Here is a 14,339-nt window from a genome sequence, read left to right on the forward strand (position 1 = left end):
CTTCCACTTCACATTAATAAAACCAGCAATCTTCCAATATTTCATCGTCCACGGTCACGAGCACGCAATCATGACCTGCAGTAAGACCTCCCTGTCGATAGGTGTCCTAACATGTCTTTGTGCTTCCTTGCAAGAACAGGGGAAGTAAATCCGTCTCACATGTAACCCAAGTGACCTCAGATTTCAATGCGTGCTCTTTGGTTGTAAGTCATTGTGAAGCTCTAAAACATCACTGAGGTCTTTTCACAATTATAATATAACATTTATAACTATAACTAATAAATGGCCGCGATCCAGGAGCTCTGTCCAGACTCTGGCCGTGGGGAGACACGACCCCCCGAAGGCGAGATCGAGGGTGATGATGAGGATGAAGAGGTACTTGATTGCTTCTACAGTTTTGCTTGACCTTTATGAAATTGTGAAGAAATAGGAAATTATAAGTTATTAGCTTGTTTGGTGCTTGCATAGCCAGTATTAGCTATTTAGCCGGTCAAACCTGGCATAAAATACATTAAAATGCATAACGTTATATATATATGTATATGTATGTATATGTATATATGTGTATATATATATGTATATGTGTATATATATATATGTATATATATATGTATGTATGTATATATATATATATATATATATATATATATATATATGTGTGTGTTTTGTATTTCAGTGATTCTGCGCAAGTGACGACATTTCATCTTAACTTTGTATTTCACAAGTGTCACTTAAATAATTATTTGTACAAGTAATTATCCATTTATATAAATAATTCATTTTAAATAAATTACTGTTATTTCTAGTTAAGATTAGTATTAAAGGGCAATAATTAGTGTTTGCCTTTTAATATCAATCTTAATATTTCATATACACAAAGTATATCATATTTTAATATTGCACACTGTTACTAGAACCCGTCGATTGTCAAATGCAGTGTACCTGCTTACCTGGACATGAGGAATAAGGTTTTCCACTGAGTCCTGAGTAAGCCATTTTGACTCGGGCAGTTTGTTTTGACCAATGACTGGTGGTGTTAATTTTAGAGAATTAATTTTCTGACATGGCTCCTACTTTTTTCCTTCTCTCCCAGTTGGATGAAACACTGTTGGAGAGGTTGTGGGGTCTCACGGAGATGTTTCCAGAATCACTGCAATCAGCAGCTGAAGTATCCGCACAGTGTTCGCTATCTGTAGCCAAAAAACTTTACAGGTGAGGTGCTGGCAGTTGTATCTTACGCTTAAAACCGTACTGTCACATTAACTCTAGAAATAATCTGGACATTTCAGTATATTTTTTTCGTATTATGCTTTCTTTTAGTTTCTCCCGCTCAGCTCTATGGGTCGGTACTACTTCCTTTATGATTCTGGTTCTACCAGTTGTATTTGAGACTGAGAGGTTACAGCTGGAACAGCAACAGCTACAACAGCAGAGACAGGTAAATAGCACCAAAGTCCTGCATAAATACGAACAATTCCTTGCAATTTCATACCTATCTAAATAGAGGTGAGCTGTATGACTATAATCTTCTATAACAGTATGGGTAATGTTATATCAAAAGATTATCAATACAAATTAAAGAGTCTTATGGAATCACTGCAAAAACAGCATCACATTATGTAACAAATGTGTTTGAAACAAAAAACCCAAAACAGTACTAATGATATATTGAAATAGATTGTTCTGACACTGAATTCGGATTGGATGAGTCCATAAGGAAATAGATTTTTTGCAGTAACTTATAAATCTTTTAATCTACTTTGAGCCATGAGGTTGTTCATTGATGGAATATGAATTTGTTGAAGATAACAGCTTGCATAATTTCAATGGTGGAAAACGACATTACCCATGATTATGCTTTGAAATCTCCACCAATCAGAGACTCATGAAAAGCAAATGCCAAAAGTGCTGTACACTGGCATAAAACACTTCTAATGACGTAACGGGGTCAGTCTCCTTATGCAACAACATTCAATATTTTCAAAAAAATTCCATTGTTTTTAATTCGGATGCATGTCATTTGCAATGCTTCATAGGATTTGTAGTTCTTTTGTACACAGTCTTGTACCTGTGTCTTTTTGTCTTATTTTCTAATGCTTTTTTGCTTAAAATCAAAGTTTGTGATGTTGTGATTTACCTTATTGAAAAGCATGCATATTATGTGTCTTTTTCATTGAAATACGAATTCATTTCTCATTTCCTTTTCCTTTCCTGCTTTTAATAGATTTTGTTGGGTCCAAATGCTGGCATGTCTGGAGGAATGCCTGGAATGATGCCTCCTGCTCCTGGGAAGCTGTGATGATGTATATATTGTAACATCCATGAGTTGTAGAAGAAGAAGGGGAAGGGGAAAGAGAGGGAGCAGGAACCGGAGAAAGGAAGATGCTGTGGTTGGTCAACATCAAGAAGTCGTTACTTTGTATAGTTTCTGTGTACAATGGAGACCCTGATGACTTTTATGAACTTCCCTCTCTCTCTGCCTTTCTCACAGAAACATTCTGCATAGACTGTCGTCCAAGCTCTGATCTTTTACTTTTTTTTTTATTATAGCTATCTAATAACATTTCTTTCAGAAAGAGACTATAACAGCTGTTGGGGAAAGTTTTGACTGTTGTAGGTGCATTATATTTCTAAGAGAGTGTTTACGGTGCAGTGTTGGCCATTGTAACGCCGGATCAACACTGAAGTGCAGAGAATCTATAACAGCGTTCAAAAGATCTGTAGTATTTATGAGGGCACGCAAGGCCAATATTGATTGTGAAAACAGATTATCGTTGTTTCTTGTTTTTTGATCCATAAATGTTCAAACCTTTAGAGGTGGTTCTCTGCCAACAGTGTCTTTTAAGGTGATGATACACTGGGCAACTTTTTTGAGCAATGTTGCTTGGGCACTTACCTATTGAGAATGGGCAACCATTTTTATCTGGATACTTTAGATCGGTCGTGGGCCCTGTGTCTCAGCTGGTTGCCCGTTGACAGCAACATTGCTCATCAACATTGCTCAAAAAGTTGCCCCGTGTATCATCACCTTTACAGGTAGAACTAATGCACTTCTGCATTGTTATTCCTCAGACAAAAGCCATACAGTGTGCAGAACCATTGTGAAATATTTAAGAATGTTTCAAAACATTGTACTTTAGTCAATAATAATGTTTGCTACACATGACAGGAATAAAATCAAGTTCTCCAATGTCCTTGTCTTTCGTCTATACTTTTTATTACATAATATACTTTTTTTCTGATACTTGAGAATAGCCAGACTAGTGAAGTGCACCTCACAAATTCATGCAAATAAAAGTCATATTTCATTTGGACACTCCAGTGATGATTTGATCAAAATAGCTATTTTTGAACCTAATACTAACATCAATAGACAGTTAGCAAGGAATAAAATAAGCCCCCAGACAAAACTATTTCCTCATAAAAATAATTATTTGCCCTTTTACACAGTTTTCATAGGTGGAAATGACGTCACAAAAAGGAATAACGTCAGTTTAAAAGTCCTATCAAAAAAAAAAAATTATTCCACGCAAGAAATGCAGAAATGTTTACGATTAACTCATTGTTTAGGGTATCATAGTTTACCGAGACAAAATGTTTGTTAAAAAACCTTTTTTTAGATTTTCATGTTTTCACAGTATTAAAACAGTTTTAGTCAGATCTAAAAGTATATAGTTTTAATAAAATTCTGGGACGATGTCCGAAGTCTGTCACCTTGGGGTTATATAAACATTTTTTTTATACAATTACCGGTCGGTTTTAGATAAAACAGAGAAAAACAAAACCACCTAAATATATGTTTATTGCAGTTTAAAAATCAATCACAACCATTAAAAAAGCTGCAACTTCGAACTTGATGTGTGTGACATTCAGTACACAGCAGTCTGACCTAATGAGCGCGGGAAAAATGCGCGCGCTGAAGTGTCACTCAGCGCGAGATCACTGATTTGAGTAGATTCTGTCAGCTTTCTCTGAGGGATAAACGTGAGGTAAAACTTCGTTTGTATTAATTTATTTTTATCAAAATTGTTATTTTACACCTTTACGAGGAACATGACACTAACTGTTAATGTGACAGTTACAACAGGAGTTAACGTTAAGTTCTTTTGAAACAGACGGCTAACATAGTTAACGTTAACAGGCAGCTGATTAAAATGTAAGCCAAATGTAAAGATTTATAGATACTTACAAACTGTACTTAACGGTTATCTGGCCTTCAAAACAATGTTTTTTTTATTGTAAACTCTTTTTTTTGTAAACATATCCATAGTATGAAAACTTTAGAGGACCAGGCTTTGGAGGACGAGTCGGGGTACCAAGAAGATGAGGTGATTCACATTGATTTCTGTGAGCTAGCCAATAATTTCAAACGTGTTAGTGAGGTCTTGCGTTTATACAGGATGTTACCCGTTTCAAAATGCATTTAAGGAAAATATGAAACTTTTAAATTAGTTTTTGTTTTAACTTGTTTGGGTCAATGACGTGACGCTATTTTTTTTGTGTCCATATGGTTTAATTAAATTTAAAGGGGTTAAAATGTCAAAATCAACGTGCAAATTAATTGCATACATTCTCTTTTTTTGTGTACCAAGTCTAACATTTCTGGTTTTAATTCATTTTGAGAAAATATTTGGGGGATGATTGCAAAAATGTCAATGTGGTGTAACCGTAAAAACTTTGTTCCAAATAATTGATCTTGTTTAAAAAAGGTGAAGTTCTCAATAAAACACCAGATCAGTTTGGCATAATCTTACATTAGTACTATTTAATAGTAAATGGAGCACCATTGTTCTGAATATTATAAGTAATTTGGGGAATTATGTGAGTCAAGTCAAATTCCTTGAATGTCAAGGTGGTGTAACCACCATTCAAGGAGCCATTTTGTTAATATTTTGCAAGAAGATCATGTGACAGGAAATTATATCACAGAGAAGGACCTCTGGTGATACTAACTGCTGCATGCAAAGGTTAGTAGCTCTCTTTAAAATGTGAGATAATTTGACGTTTTTAGGGTATGGTCAGGTATTCTTAGGTATACATGTCAAATGGTATGACCTCAGAAATACATTGATAATTCATCATTATTATGAAAATGAGTATTAACTTTAAAAATGACATTTGAAATATTCCCACCAAGGCCATGTAATTACATCGGTGTCCATGATAATGCATGTCAAATTTGATTTTAAATTGAAATGTCAAGTGGTGTAACTATGTGAGTCAAGTCAAATTCCTTGAATGTCAAGGTGGTGTAACCACCATTCAAGGAGCCATTTTGTTAATATTTTGCAAGAAGATCATGTGACAGAAAATTATATCACAGAGAAGGATCTCTGGTGATACTAACTGCTGCATGCAAAGGTTAGTAACTCTCTTTAAAATGTGAGATAATTTGACATTTTTAGGGTATGGTCAGGTATTCTTAGGTATACATGTCAAATGGTATGACCTCAGAAATACATTGATAATTCATCGCTGCCTTTCCACTATCTCTGACGAATGACAAGGGACAGACCGGAAGTCATTCATTTAGAATGGAGAGTAGTGTGGGAGCTGCGTGGAGTTCCGATCATATGCGTATGCAGAAAATTCGGAATCCAATTTGAGCTGCAGATGCGTTAAAATATTTGAACTTCTGCGGCTAGACCGTATGCGACCGGCCGACCGGATGTGATGTATTCTATTAAAAACTATGAGTGTAAGGTTAGAATTACCAATATTTTGTTCACTTGAACATTATTCTTTAAACACTAATTTCTGTAGAATGGTGCTTTAAAATAATTATGGCAGAAATAATTATTTTCTAATTATTAAATCATTATTTACGTTGATTAGCCCCATAAAACCTACTATGTTTTTATTTTGGGGGCCATTTGATTTGTGACGATGCATTCATACATTAATTATATTCATTAAAATTAATCATTTTACCATGGTGAATATGCCAAGGTAATGGTTGCTGCACGACCGGTTTGAAAGTTCTGTGCGACTGCCACTAGGGGGAAAAATGCGACAGTCGTGTCCGAATGTCGTGTGCAGTGGAAAGGCAGCTTAACCGGTTACACCATTTGACTCCATTTGAGATGTAATATAAACTAACCTACTATTTGAAACTATTTTCAAGTGTTTAATTTTATATTTTTTGAGAAAGTGGTTCTTTATCTACAGCTTTATTATTAAAGCTCTGTAAGTCTAGGATAAAATAATTATGTTGCACAACATTAGTGTTTTTGTAATGTTTAGCTTTAAAGGGGTCATATGATGCTTTTTTAAAGATCATTATTTTGTGTATTTGGTGTAACAGAATATGTTGACATGCTTTAATGTTCAAAAAACACATTATTTTTCAAATACTGTACATTATTGTAGGTCCTCTATGCCCCGCCTCTCTCAAACGCTTCGTTTTCTACAAAGTCCCTCCTTCCGACAAGCGCAGTCTGCTCTGATTGGCCAGCTGACCCAGTGCATTGTGATTGGCCGAACACCGCAAGCACTCGTCGGAAATGTAACGCCCCTTACCATAATCGCGAGCTTCATCTTTCAAAATAAATGTAAAGACAGTAAATAATGTCATTAGTTTTACCATCAGTTCAAGCCCGAAAGGGGAACAGAGTCGCGTGACAGACACAGTGATGAAGCTGGTATGTGTTTGCAGTACACAAGCCACGGTTAAGACAGCTGACTCTGTGATGTGACCCTCTCTCTCTCTCTCTCTCTCTCTCTCTCTCTCTCTCTCTCTCTCTCGCTCTCTCTCTCTCTCACACACACGCGCGCACGCACACACGATGCGCAAAACTCCGCATTTGAACAGTCAATAGCAAATACTTAAACTAATAACAAAACATACTTACAGTAGCTGATTCAGAAGCGCCAGATTGTCATAGTAAAGTCAGAATTACCTCCTCTCCTAGGTTCACGGAACGGTCGTCCATAAAATGCATTGCTGTTCTGTTGTAAGTGATCCAAATAAAGTGCTTTTGCTTTCGCACTGAAACACACAGCGTCTCCCTGACATGGCTGCTTCAACACTAACTGCGGTTACTGAAACCACGCGTTCTTTCTTTGCGTGAACATTTGGGTGGCATTATGCAAATATTTCCATATAGTGTGGTAGATATGTGGGGGCGTGTTAGAATGAGCCGTTTTAGGGGGGCGTGGCAGAGTCTTAACTTTGATAAAGAATATCTCTGGTTTTGAGACTTTAGTCTTTGCAACTTCAGGGATCTTATCTATGCACAATCAGCTTGTAACACTCCAAAGAGAAAGGAAAACTTGAAATCGCATCATATGACCCCTTTAATGCATATTTCTATTCCATTCACTTATTATTATTCCATTCACAATATTTTAAAGGGATAGGCCTAATTCACCCAAGAATGAAAATTACCCCATGATTTACTCACCTTCAAGCCATCCAAGGTGCATATGACTTTCTTCTTTCAGACGAATACACAATCAGCGATGTAAAATGTCCTGGCTCTTCCAAGCATTATAATGGCAGTGAATGGGTGATATTCAATAGTCCAATAGAAGTCCAATAAACTGCATCCATCCATCATAAAAAATAGTTCCAGATGGCTCTGGGGGTTAATAAAGGCCTCCTGAAGCGAATCAATGCGCTTTTGTAAGCAAAATATCCATATTTAAAACTTTATAAACAGTAATCTCTAGCTTCCACTAACTGTCATACGCGCTTTCACGAGAGAGTGGCGTTCCAGTGGATGACGTAGGATGTAGGCGTAGCGTAAGCTCTGGTGAGAAGTGACGAACACTGAATCATAGAGGAGAGAGCAAAACAAAACACCGGTTAAAGAAAAATGTCAAAGGATTTCAATACAAGCCAAAAGGAGATTGGTTTTCCTTTGCTGTAAACAAAACTTGGTTCTCGCGAGACTAGCATATTCTCACCAGTGCTTACGCTACGTCTACGTCCTACATCATCCGCTGGAATGCCACTTTCTCGTGAACGCATGTACGACAAAAAGTGCATTGATTCGCTTCAGGAGGCCTTTATTAACCACCTGGCGCCGTCTGGAGCACTTTTGTATGATGGATGGATGCAGTTTATTGGACTATTGAATATCACCCATTCACTTTTAATGTCACTCCAATTGTATTCATTTGAAAGAAGAAAGTCATATACACCTAGGATGGCTTAAAGGTGGGGGGGGGTCTTGGGGCAATTTTCATTTTTGGGTGAACTATCCCTTTAAGCAATATATAGTATCATATAATATAACGTAATATATACATAATGTAGCAGAAGGAAGTGGGTGTCTACTTTAGAACATAAATTCACTGATAAAAAAAATGTTAACCAAAGATTAAAATTTACATCTGTAAAATACAATTCATTAAATTTCTGATATTTTATAATTAATATGATATAACAGAGCCCCTTTTCCCCCAATAGATGCCACAATACAGTATGAAATTACAATAAGAAAATTAAAATTACAATACAAGACATGAGTTCACTGTTCATCATTCTGATGATTTCTTGTCAGATATTGTTTCTTAACTGTAATTACAATACGAGACGAGATCACTGTTCATCACTGTGATGATTTCTTGTCAGATATTGTTTCTTAACTGTAATTACAATACGAGACGAGATCACTGTTCATCACTGTGATGATTTCTTGTCAGATATTGTTTCTTAAATGTAATTGCAATATGAGACATGAGTTCACTGTTCATCACTATGATAATTTCGTGTTGCCAGATTGTTTATTTTTTTATGCATTGGGAAAAAAAGCACTTCAGCTAAACAAACAATGGCCTTTGGCTGTAGAAGCAACTTGGTCAAGTGGTGTAACTGGTTTGTGTCAATTGGTGTAACCAGTATTTTTCATAAGAATATAATTATATACAGGAACATTAATGTGGAATAAAATGTAATTATCTAGTTTAGTATAATAATATGGTTTTTAATATTTTTTTTACATAATTTGTAAAAGATTATTTAGAAAACAGAGGTGTTTTCAGCATATGTCCCGCAAATTTACATTTAGAGCTAACTAATAATAATAAACTAATAAATGAAGTATTTATTTCTATGAGTTAGCTTACATGCCATCTAGGTGGATAAAATATTTAATAGTTCTCATTTGGCGGTTACACCATTTGACATTTTCATGTACATTCAGTTTTAACTTTTGTAAAAAATGGTTCATATGTCATTTTTAATTACATAAAATCAACATAAACGCGGTGTACATTTTAAAATACCTGATGCATGCTTTTAAAACCAAGTTTTTAAAAGATTTTTGAATTTCTCATTTTGCCAACCCCTTTTTGTCACTGACCCGTTTACGTTGTATGTAACATGATGAAAAATGTCCTATAAATTCCCCCCTTAGGAATCCTTTTTTCAAGACATTGATCTCCTACAGAAGCATGGAATTGTAAGTGATAATGTTATTATAAAGTTATTAAAGTTATGAAAATGTCATCATGACGGTGGCTCTGATTCGTATCCCTCTATCTTAAGAACGTGGCTGACATTAAGAAACTGAAGTCTGTGGGCATTTGTACTGTGAAAGGCATCCAGATGACCACACGCCGTGCTCTCTGTAATGTAAAGGGACTGTCTGAGGCTAAAGTCGACAAAATAAAGGAAGCTGCTGGAAAATTGCTGGTAATTTGATGTGGCTTCCTGGAACACATTTATTTGATGAAGGATATTGAATTTATGTATTGTGCATTCATAAAATGTTGTCTTCTTGCATGCAGATATGTGGATTTCAGACAGCATCTGAATACAGGCTAGTCAGTCTTATCTTTAGTTAAGTAAGCTCTTGATTTTGACATGTTCACTTTATTTTCTGACTTTCATTTAATTAGTAGTATCTCATTTGTTGGATATAGAGTACAACGTTGCAGTGTTTGTTACCAACCAGATGACTGCAGATCCAGGAGCTGGAATGACGTAAGTAGGAACACAAAACAAAACGGAAAGAGAATGTTGGGGATTTTTAAACTGATTATTATGATTTTAGATTTCAAGCAGATCCCAAAAAGCCCATCGGAGGACACATACTGGCTCATGCCTCCACCACACGCATCAGCCTGAGGAAAGGACGTGCTGAATTGAGAATTGCCAAAATATTTGATAGGTAATTTCAAGATTTTCTCAGTAACACTTTACAGTAAGGTCCCATTACTTAAGTAATGCATTAACTAACAACAGCATTACATTTGTTACAGTATTTATTCATCTGTTAAAGTTAATAAATATACAACCGTTCATTGTTAGTTCATGGTCCATTAAATAATATTAACAAATACAACTTTTCATTTTAATATTGTATTAGTAAATGTTAACTAAGATAAATAAATGCTTTAAGGTATTTTTGTCACTACATTGTAAGTTCATGTTAACTAATGTAGTTAACTAATGCCAGCAAATGGAACCTTATTGTAAAGTGTTACCATTTTCTCTTTTTATTTCTCAACTAAGGGGAACACATACAATGCACAATTTATCCATACATTAAAACTGTTAGGTAAATATATTTGTATATTTAGACAGTGATAATATATGATTATCTTTTTATTGAAATGCTTGCATCAATAAAACCCTCTGCTTTTCTACAGCCCAGACATGCCAGAAAGTGAGGCTACTTTTGCCATCACAGCTGGAGGAATAACAGATGCCAAAGACTAAAATCTGCACAGAATGCATATTACTTAGCATGTTACAAGTTCCCCACTACCTCAATGCCTCCAGTTTGTTCTTGATGGAATCTGTTCGGATTGAACCATAACCAGTTGTATATTTATTTACATGTTTACCTATCTGTTTATACATTGTATTTATAAACTACACAGCTGTTTATGTATTGCGAAATCTTAATGGTACAGTATTATTTATTTATACAATGCTAATTTAATTCAATTAAAAACGGTTGAATAAAAACTTGTTTTCAGGTATTTACTGTTAATAGTATATTTGCCTTTCTGAACGCTGTAGTTTACCATTGCATTACCATAATGGCCTTAATTTGAAAAGCTGTTGATGTGGCTATTAATACACGGTCGCTGCTTTCACAGTCCACGTTTCTGCACTGCGCGCATGCAAGATCCAGGATCAGCTAACTAGCTACACGTCCATGGTGTCGCATGAAGACTAGGCGCCTCATGCACCATTTCAGCACATTTACGAGTTCCCCAATCCCTCAATTTACCTGGAATAAATACTGAAAAAACAGATTTGATTTTGGTCAAACCCGCCTCGGGGGTTAAAGCGCAACCCGCTAGCTATTCGTGTTAAAGCCACTATGGACTCGAGAGAGACAGCCCCTGATTCGTGGGAACAGGAGGACGATGTTGAGGCCACGGCTGATACCGAACTTCAGTCCGCCTTCACCGGGCTCATCATAAAATGTTGTCTTCTTGCATGCAGATATGTGGATTTCAGACAGCATCTGAATACAGTGTAAAAAGGAAGCAAGTGTTCCACATCACAACAGGCAGTTTGGAGTTTGAGTAAGAAATAACATCCTGTTTATAGCCCTAAAATACGAAGCCCCACAGATGATGTGGAGGAAACAAAACTAGATATTGTGGCCACGATTTAACTAAAAGAAGGGAAGGAATTAATAAAACATGGCCACACAGTAAGTTGTGGGAACAAATTCTTAATTCGTGGCCACAAAATCCATATTTCCTACATCATGTATGGAGCTCCGTACTAAAGAAGGGTTTAACATTTTGTCTGATAAAAGTCACATGACAGCAGAAATGCTTTATTCATATTTTGTTCAGCAAACTCCTCGGAGGTGGTGTGGAGAGTATGGCTATTACTGAGGCTTTTGGTGGTAGGGTGCTGTTATGATTACGAACCAAAATGATATGTTATGCATTTTCTTTACATTAGTTCTGCCAAAATTACATGTTTTTATAAATCGTTTCCCATGCCTCATTTAGAATTCAGAACTGGAAAGACTCAACTCTCTCATACACTGTGTGGTAAGAGCAAAAATGGATCTTGTGGAAATGTTAAATACCGAACTTCAGTCCGCCTTCACCGGGCTCAACGTAAACGCTCCGGAATTCGTACCATCCTTTCTTTCCCGAGATCCGCCGGAAAACGCCACGTCTGATGGTAAACTGACAGCGTTAATAAACCGACTGACAGCATTAAGGTCTGCCCATAAAAGGGCTTTTAGCTGGAAATGTTTATAGCAGGCTAACCGGAGAGATGGTAGTGGTTAGTTGAGCGCTGTGTTTACCATAGTCGAGTGAAGATATTTTTATTGTATCTAGCCAGTTGTACTTACTACTTCATAAAATGTTGATTTAGTGCACTTCAATACACATTGTTGATCTGTCATGAACTAATACCCGGCTAGCCTTGCGTGGCCAGTTTAGCCGCTGACTTCACACCAGGATATTTCCTGTTTCTCCCCTTCATTGATTCTATTAATACATGATAGTAATAATTTCCTTATTAAAATGTTTTACACGTAAATTAATGAGCAACCCTTTTAATATCATTAAAATGATGTGTATTTACATGAAAGAAGACCCTAGTTATCACTATTCCAGCTGTTTTATTCTACACAGAAGCGGGTCGCCTCCTCATGGGTGCTGCGCTGTTGATGTCACATGACCAACTCTCCTGCAATTGTTAATACTACAAATAATAACAGACAGATGACTTGCTGATAATTGTCTGTTTCAGGTTATGTAGATTATTCTGTAAATTACAGTGGGTAATGTTAACACCAGCTTTGGGAAAACTGTAAATATTACGGTCAACATTTTCTGTTTGTACATTGAAATGATATCTAGTCCACTTTTGTCACAATAGTGATTTAAACAACCCAATTAAGTTGTCTACAATTCTTAAAAACAGATTTATAACATTATAATCTAATGTTATCCAGTCATCACCCCCCTCTATCTCTGTCCGCAGGCACCGATCCAGTGGCCAGCATGGAGATCTCAGAACCAGTGGGTATGTTCAAGCTAGACTGCTTTTCTGCATTTTTAGACCATTAATGTCACTCCATTTCTGTTTTTCTTAAGTAACCGCTCAGCTTCCTGGTGAATATGGGTACACCGGAGGAAAGGTCGTCTTCATCGATTCTGAAAACACCTTGTATCATTTCTGCATTTGCTTGCTTTGTGTCACATTAATTTTACTAATCCTATTCAATATGGAAAAGCCATATTGAACTTTTTTCTCCTTAATAATTGTGAACACCAGTCGGCCTGAGAGGCTGAAGGACATAGCTGACAGATTCCACGTGGATCATGAAGCTGTACTGGATAATGTGCTATATGCACGTGCATATACGAGTAAGAACTTGCCTCTCAGAACTTTTTTACTTAAAGTTTAGAAATTTTGTTTTACTTTGGAGTTTAACAGGCTAGCCAATGAGTTCCCAAAAAGTGTTTTTCATTCATAGGTGAGCATCAGATGGAACTGTTAGACTTTGTTGCAGCCAAGTTCCACGAGGAAGGAGGTGTCTTCAAGCTTTTGGTAAGATAGAAGAAAGACACTTTCTAAGGTTTGATTTTTGGGAAGTGATTTTACTTAATCTTGTGGCCATCAACAATTAATTTTCCATAGATAATAGACTCAATCATGGCTCTGTTCCGGGTGGACTTCTCTGGAAGCTCTAATGCTGCTTCATCAGCCATACAGAGGGCAACTTGGGGTTGTTACATCAGCATGCATGTGCTCATATTACAGGCCTTATTTATCTCTGTACTTACACCTCCAACCACAGCTACTGACCAAGAGAAGCAGATGACAATGTTTCCATGAATGGAGTAGTGCTTACGCATTTAGCCCTGATTCCAGCTGTACACTTTATGTAAAGCATAGATTTTCATACAGCTGCAGTGTCTCATGAATCAGTTGTTACCTTGCTTGTTCTCTGAAGTGTATAGTATACGGTACAATATTTGTAATGGCATAGAAATCAGTTCATTGGAATTCCTTTCCTGTCCTCTACAAATCTTTTTATTTTGCAGTGGTTCTTAGCATTTTTGACTCCAAGGCCCTTAGTCCAAAATAATTCCCTCATATCTAAGCTGATATGTATTTCTGGTACTTTAGTTGTAATGAATATAAATAAAAAAATATTTCATTTAAAAAAATTTTTTTTAAAATTTTTTTTACATTTTAATTTAGATTATTTTAAAGGGGTCATATGATGCGATAAAAATTTTTCCTTTCTTTTTGAAGTGTTACAAGCTCTTGGTGCATAAAGAAAATCTGTAAAGTTGCAAAGACTAAAGTCTCAAATCCAAAGAGATATTCTTTATAAAAGTTAAGAGTCAGCCACACCTACCTAAAACGGCTCGTTCTAACACGCCCCCAC

The 14,339-nt window shown here is 36.2% G+C and overlaps 3 protein-coding genes across 3 annotated transcripts in view; all 3 read left to right on the forward strand.

Moving 5' to 3' along the window:
* Window positions 1-110: 110 nt before the first annotated feature.
* Window positions 111-3,191, forward strand: LOC107731386 (mitochondrial import receptor subunit TOM22 homolog). The gene is made up of 4 exons (XM_016542441.1): window positions 111-375; window positions 1,094-1,212; window positions 1,321-1,438; window positions 2,225-3,191. Exons 1-4 carry the CDS (start codon window positions 283-285, stop codon window positions 2,297-2,299), a joined length of 405 nt encoding a protein of 134 aa, XP_016397927.1. The 5' UTR covers window positions 111-282; the 3' UTR covers window positions 2,300-3,191.
* Window positions 3,192-9,456: 6,265 nt separating this feature from the next.
* Window positions 9,457-10,706, forward strand: LOC107731379 (meiotic recombination protein DMC1/LIM15 homolog). The gene is made up of 4 exons (XM_016542435.1): window positions 9,457-9,475; window positions 9,871-9,931; window positions 10,002-10,118; window positions 10,600-10,706. The coding sequence occupies exons 1-4, from the start codon at window positions 9,457-9,459 to the stop codon at window positions 10,667-10,669; spliced, it is 267 nt and encodes an 88-aa protein (XP_016397921.1). The 3' UTR covers window positions 10,670-10,706.
* A 339-nt stretch (window positions 10,707-11,045) lies between these two features.
* gspt1 (G1 to S phase transition 1) overlaps window positions 11,046-14,339 on the forward strand; it is a 10,733-nt gene continuing 7,439 nt past the window's right edge. The window contains exons 1-4 of the mRNA XM_016542491.1: window positions 11,046-11,359; window position 11,705; window positions 12,022-12,109; window positions 12,923-12,964. Coding sequence (XP_016397977.1) covers window positions 11,283-11,359; window position 11,705; window positions 12,022-12,109; window positions 12,923-12,964 — 208 coding nt within the window. The 5' untranslated portion in view covers window positions 11,046-11,282. The remainder of the gene's footprint in view (window positions 11,360-11,704; window positions 11,706-12,021; window positions 12,110-12,922; window positions 12,965-14,339) is intronic.

The sequence above is a fragment of the Sinocyclocheilus rhinocerous genome, unplaced genomic scaffold (assembly GCF_001515625.1).
Source record: "Sinocyclocheilus rhinocerous isolate Xijiao unplaced genomic scaffold, SAMN03320098_v1.1 scaffold1390, whole genome shotgun sequence".
In the NCBI taxonomy this organism is placed as follows: Eukaryota; Metazoa; Chordata; class Actinopteri; order Cypriniformes; family Cyprinidae; genus Sinocyclocheilus; species Sinocyclocheilus rhinocerous.

Bases quoted from the DNA above. Each gene is read 5' to 3' on its own strand.
- LOC107731386 (XM_016542441.1), top strand. From the start codon at position 283: ATGGCCGCGATCCAGGAGCTCTGTCCAGACTCTGGCCGTGGGGAGACA. The intron at 376-1,093 runs GTACTTGATTGC...CTTCTCTCCCAG, and splicing joins GTGATGATGAGGATGAAGAG to TTGGATGAAACACTGTTGGA. The intron at 1,213-1,320 runs GTGAGGTGCTGG...GCTTTCTTTTAG, and splicing joins GTAGCCAAAAAACTTTACAG to TTTCTCCCGCTCAGCTCTAT.
- LOC107731379 (XM_016542435.1), top strand. The intron at 9,932-10,001 runs GTAAGTAGGAAC...TTATGATTTTAG, and splicing joins GATCCAGGAGCTGGAATGAC to ATTTCAAGCAGATCCCAAAA. The intron at 10,119-10,599 runs GTAATTTCAAGA...GCTTTTCTACAG, and splicing joins ATTGCCAAAATATTTGATAG to CCCAGACATGCCAGAAAGTG.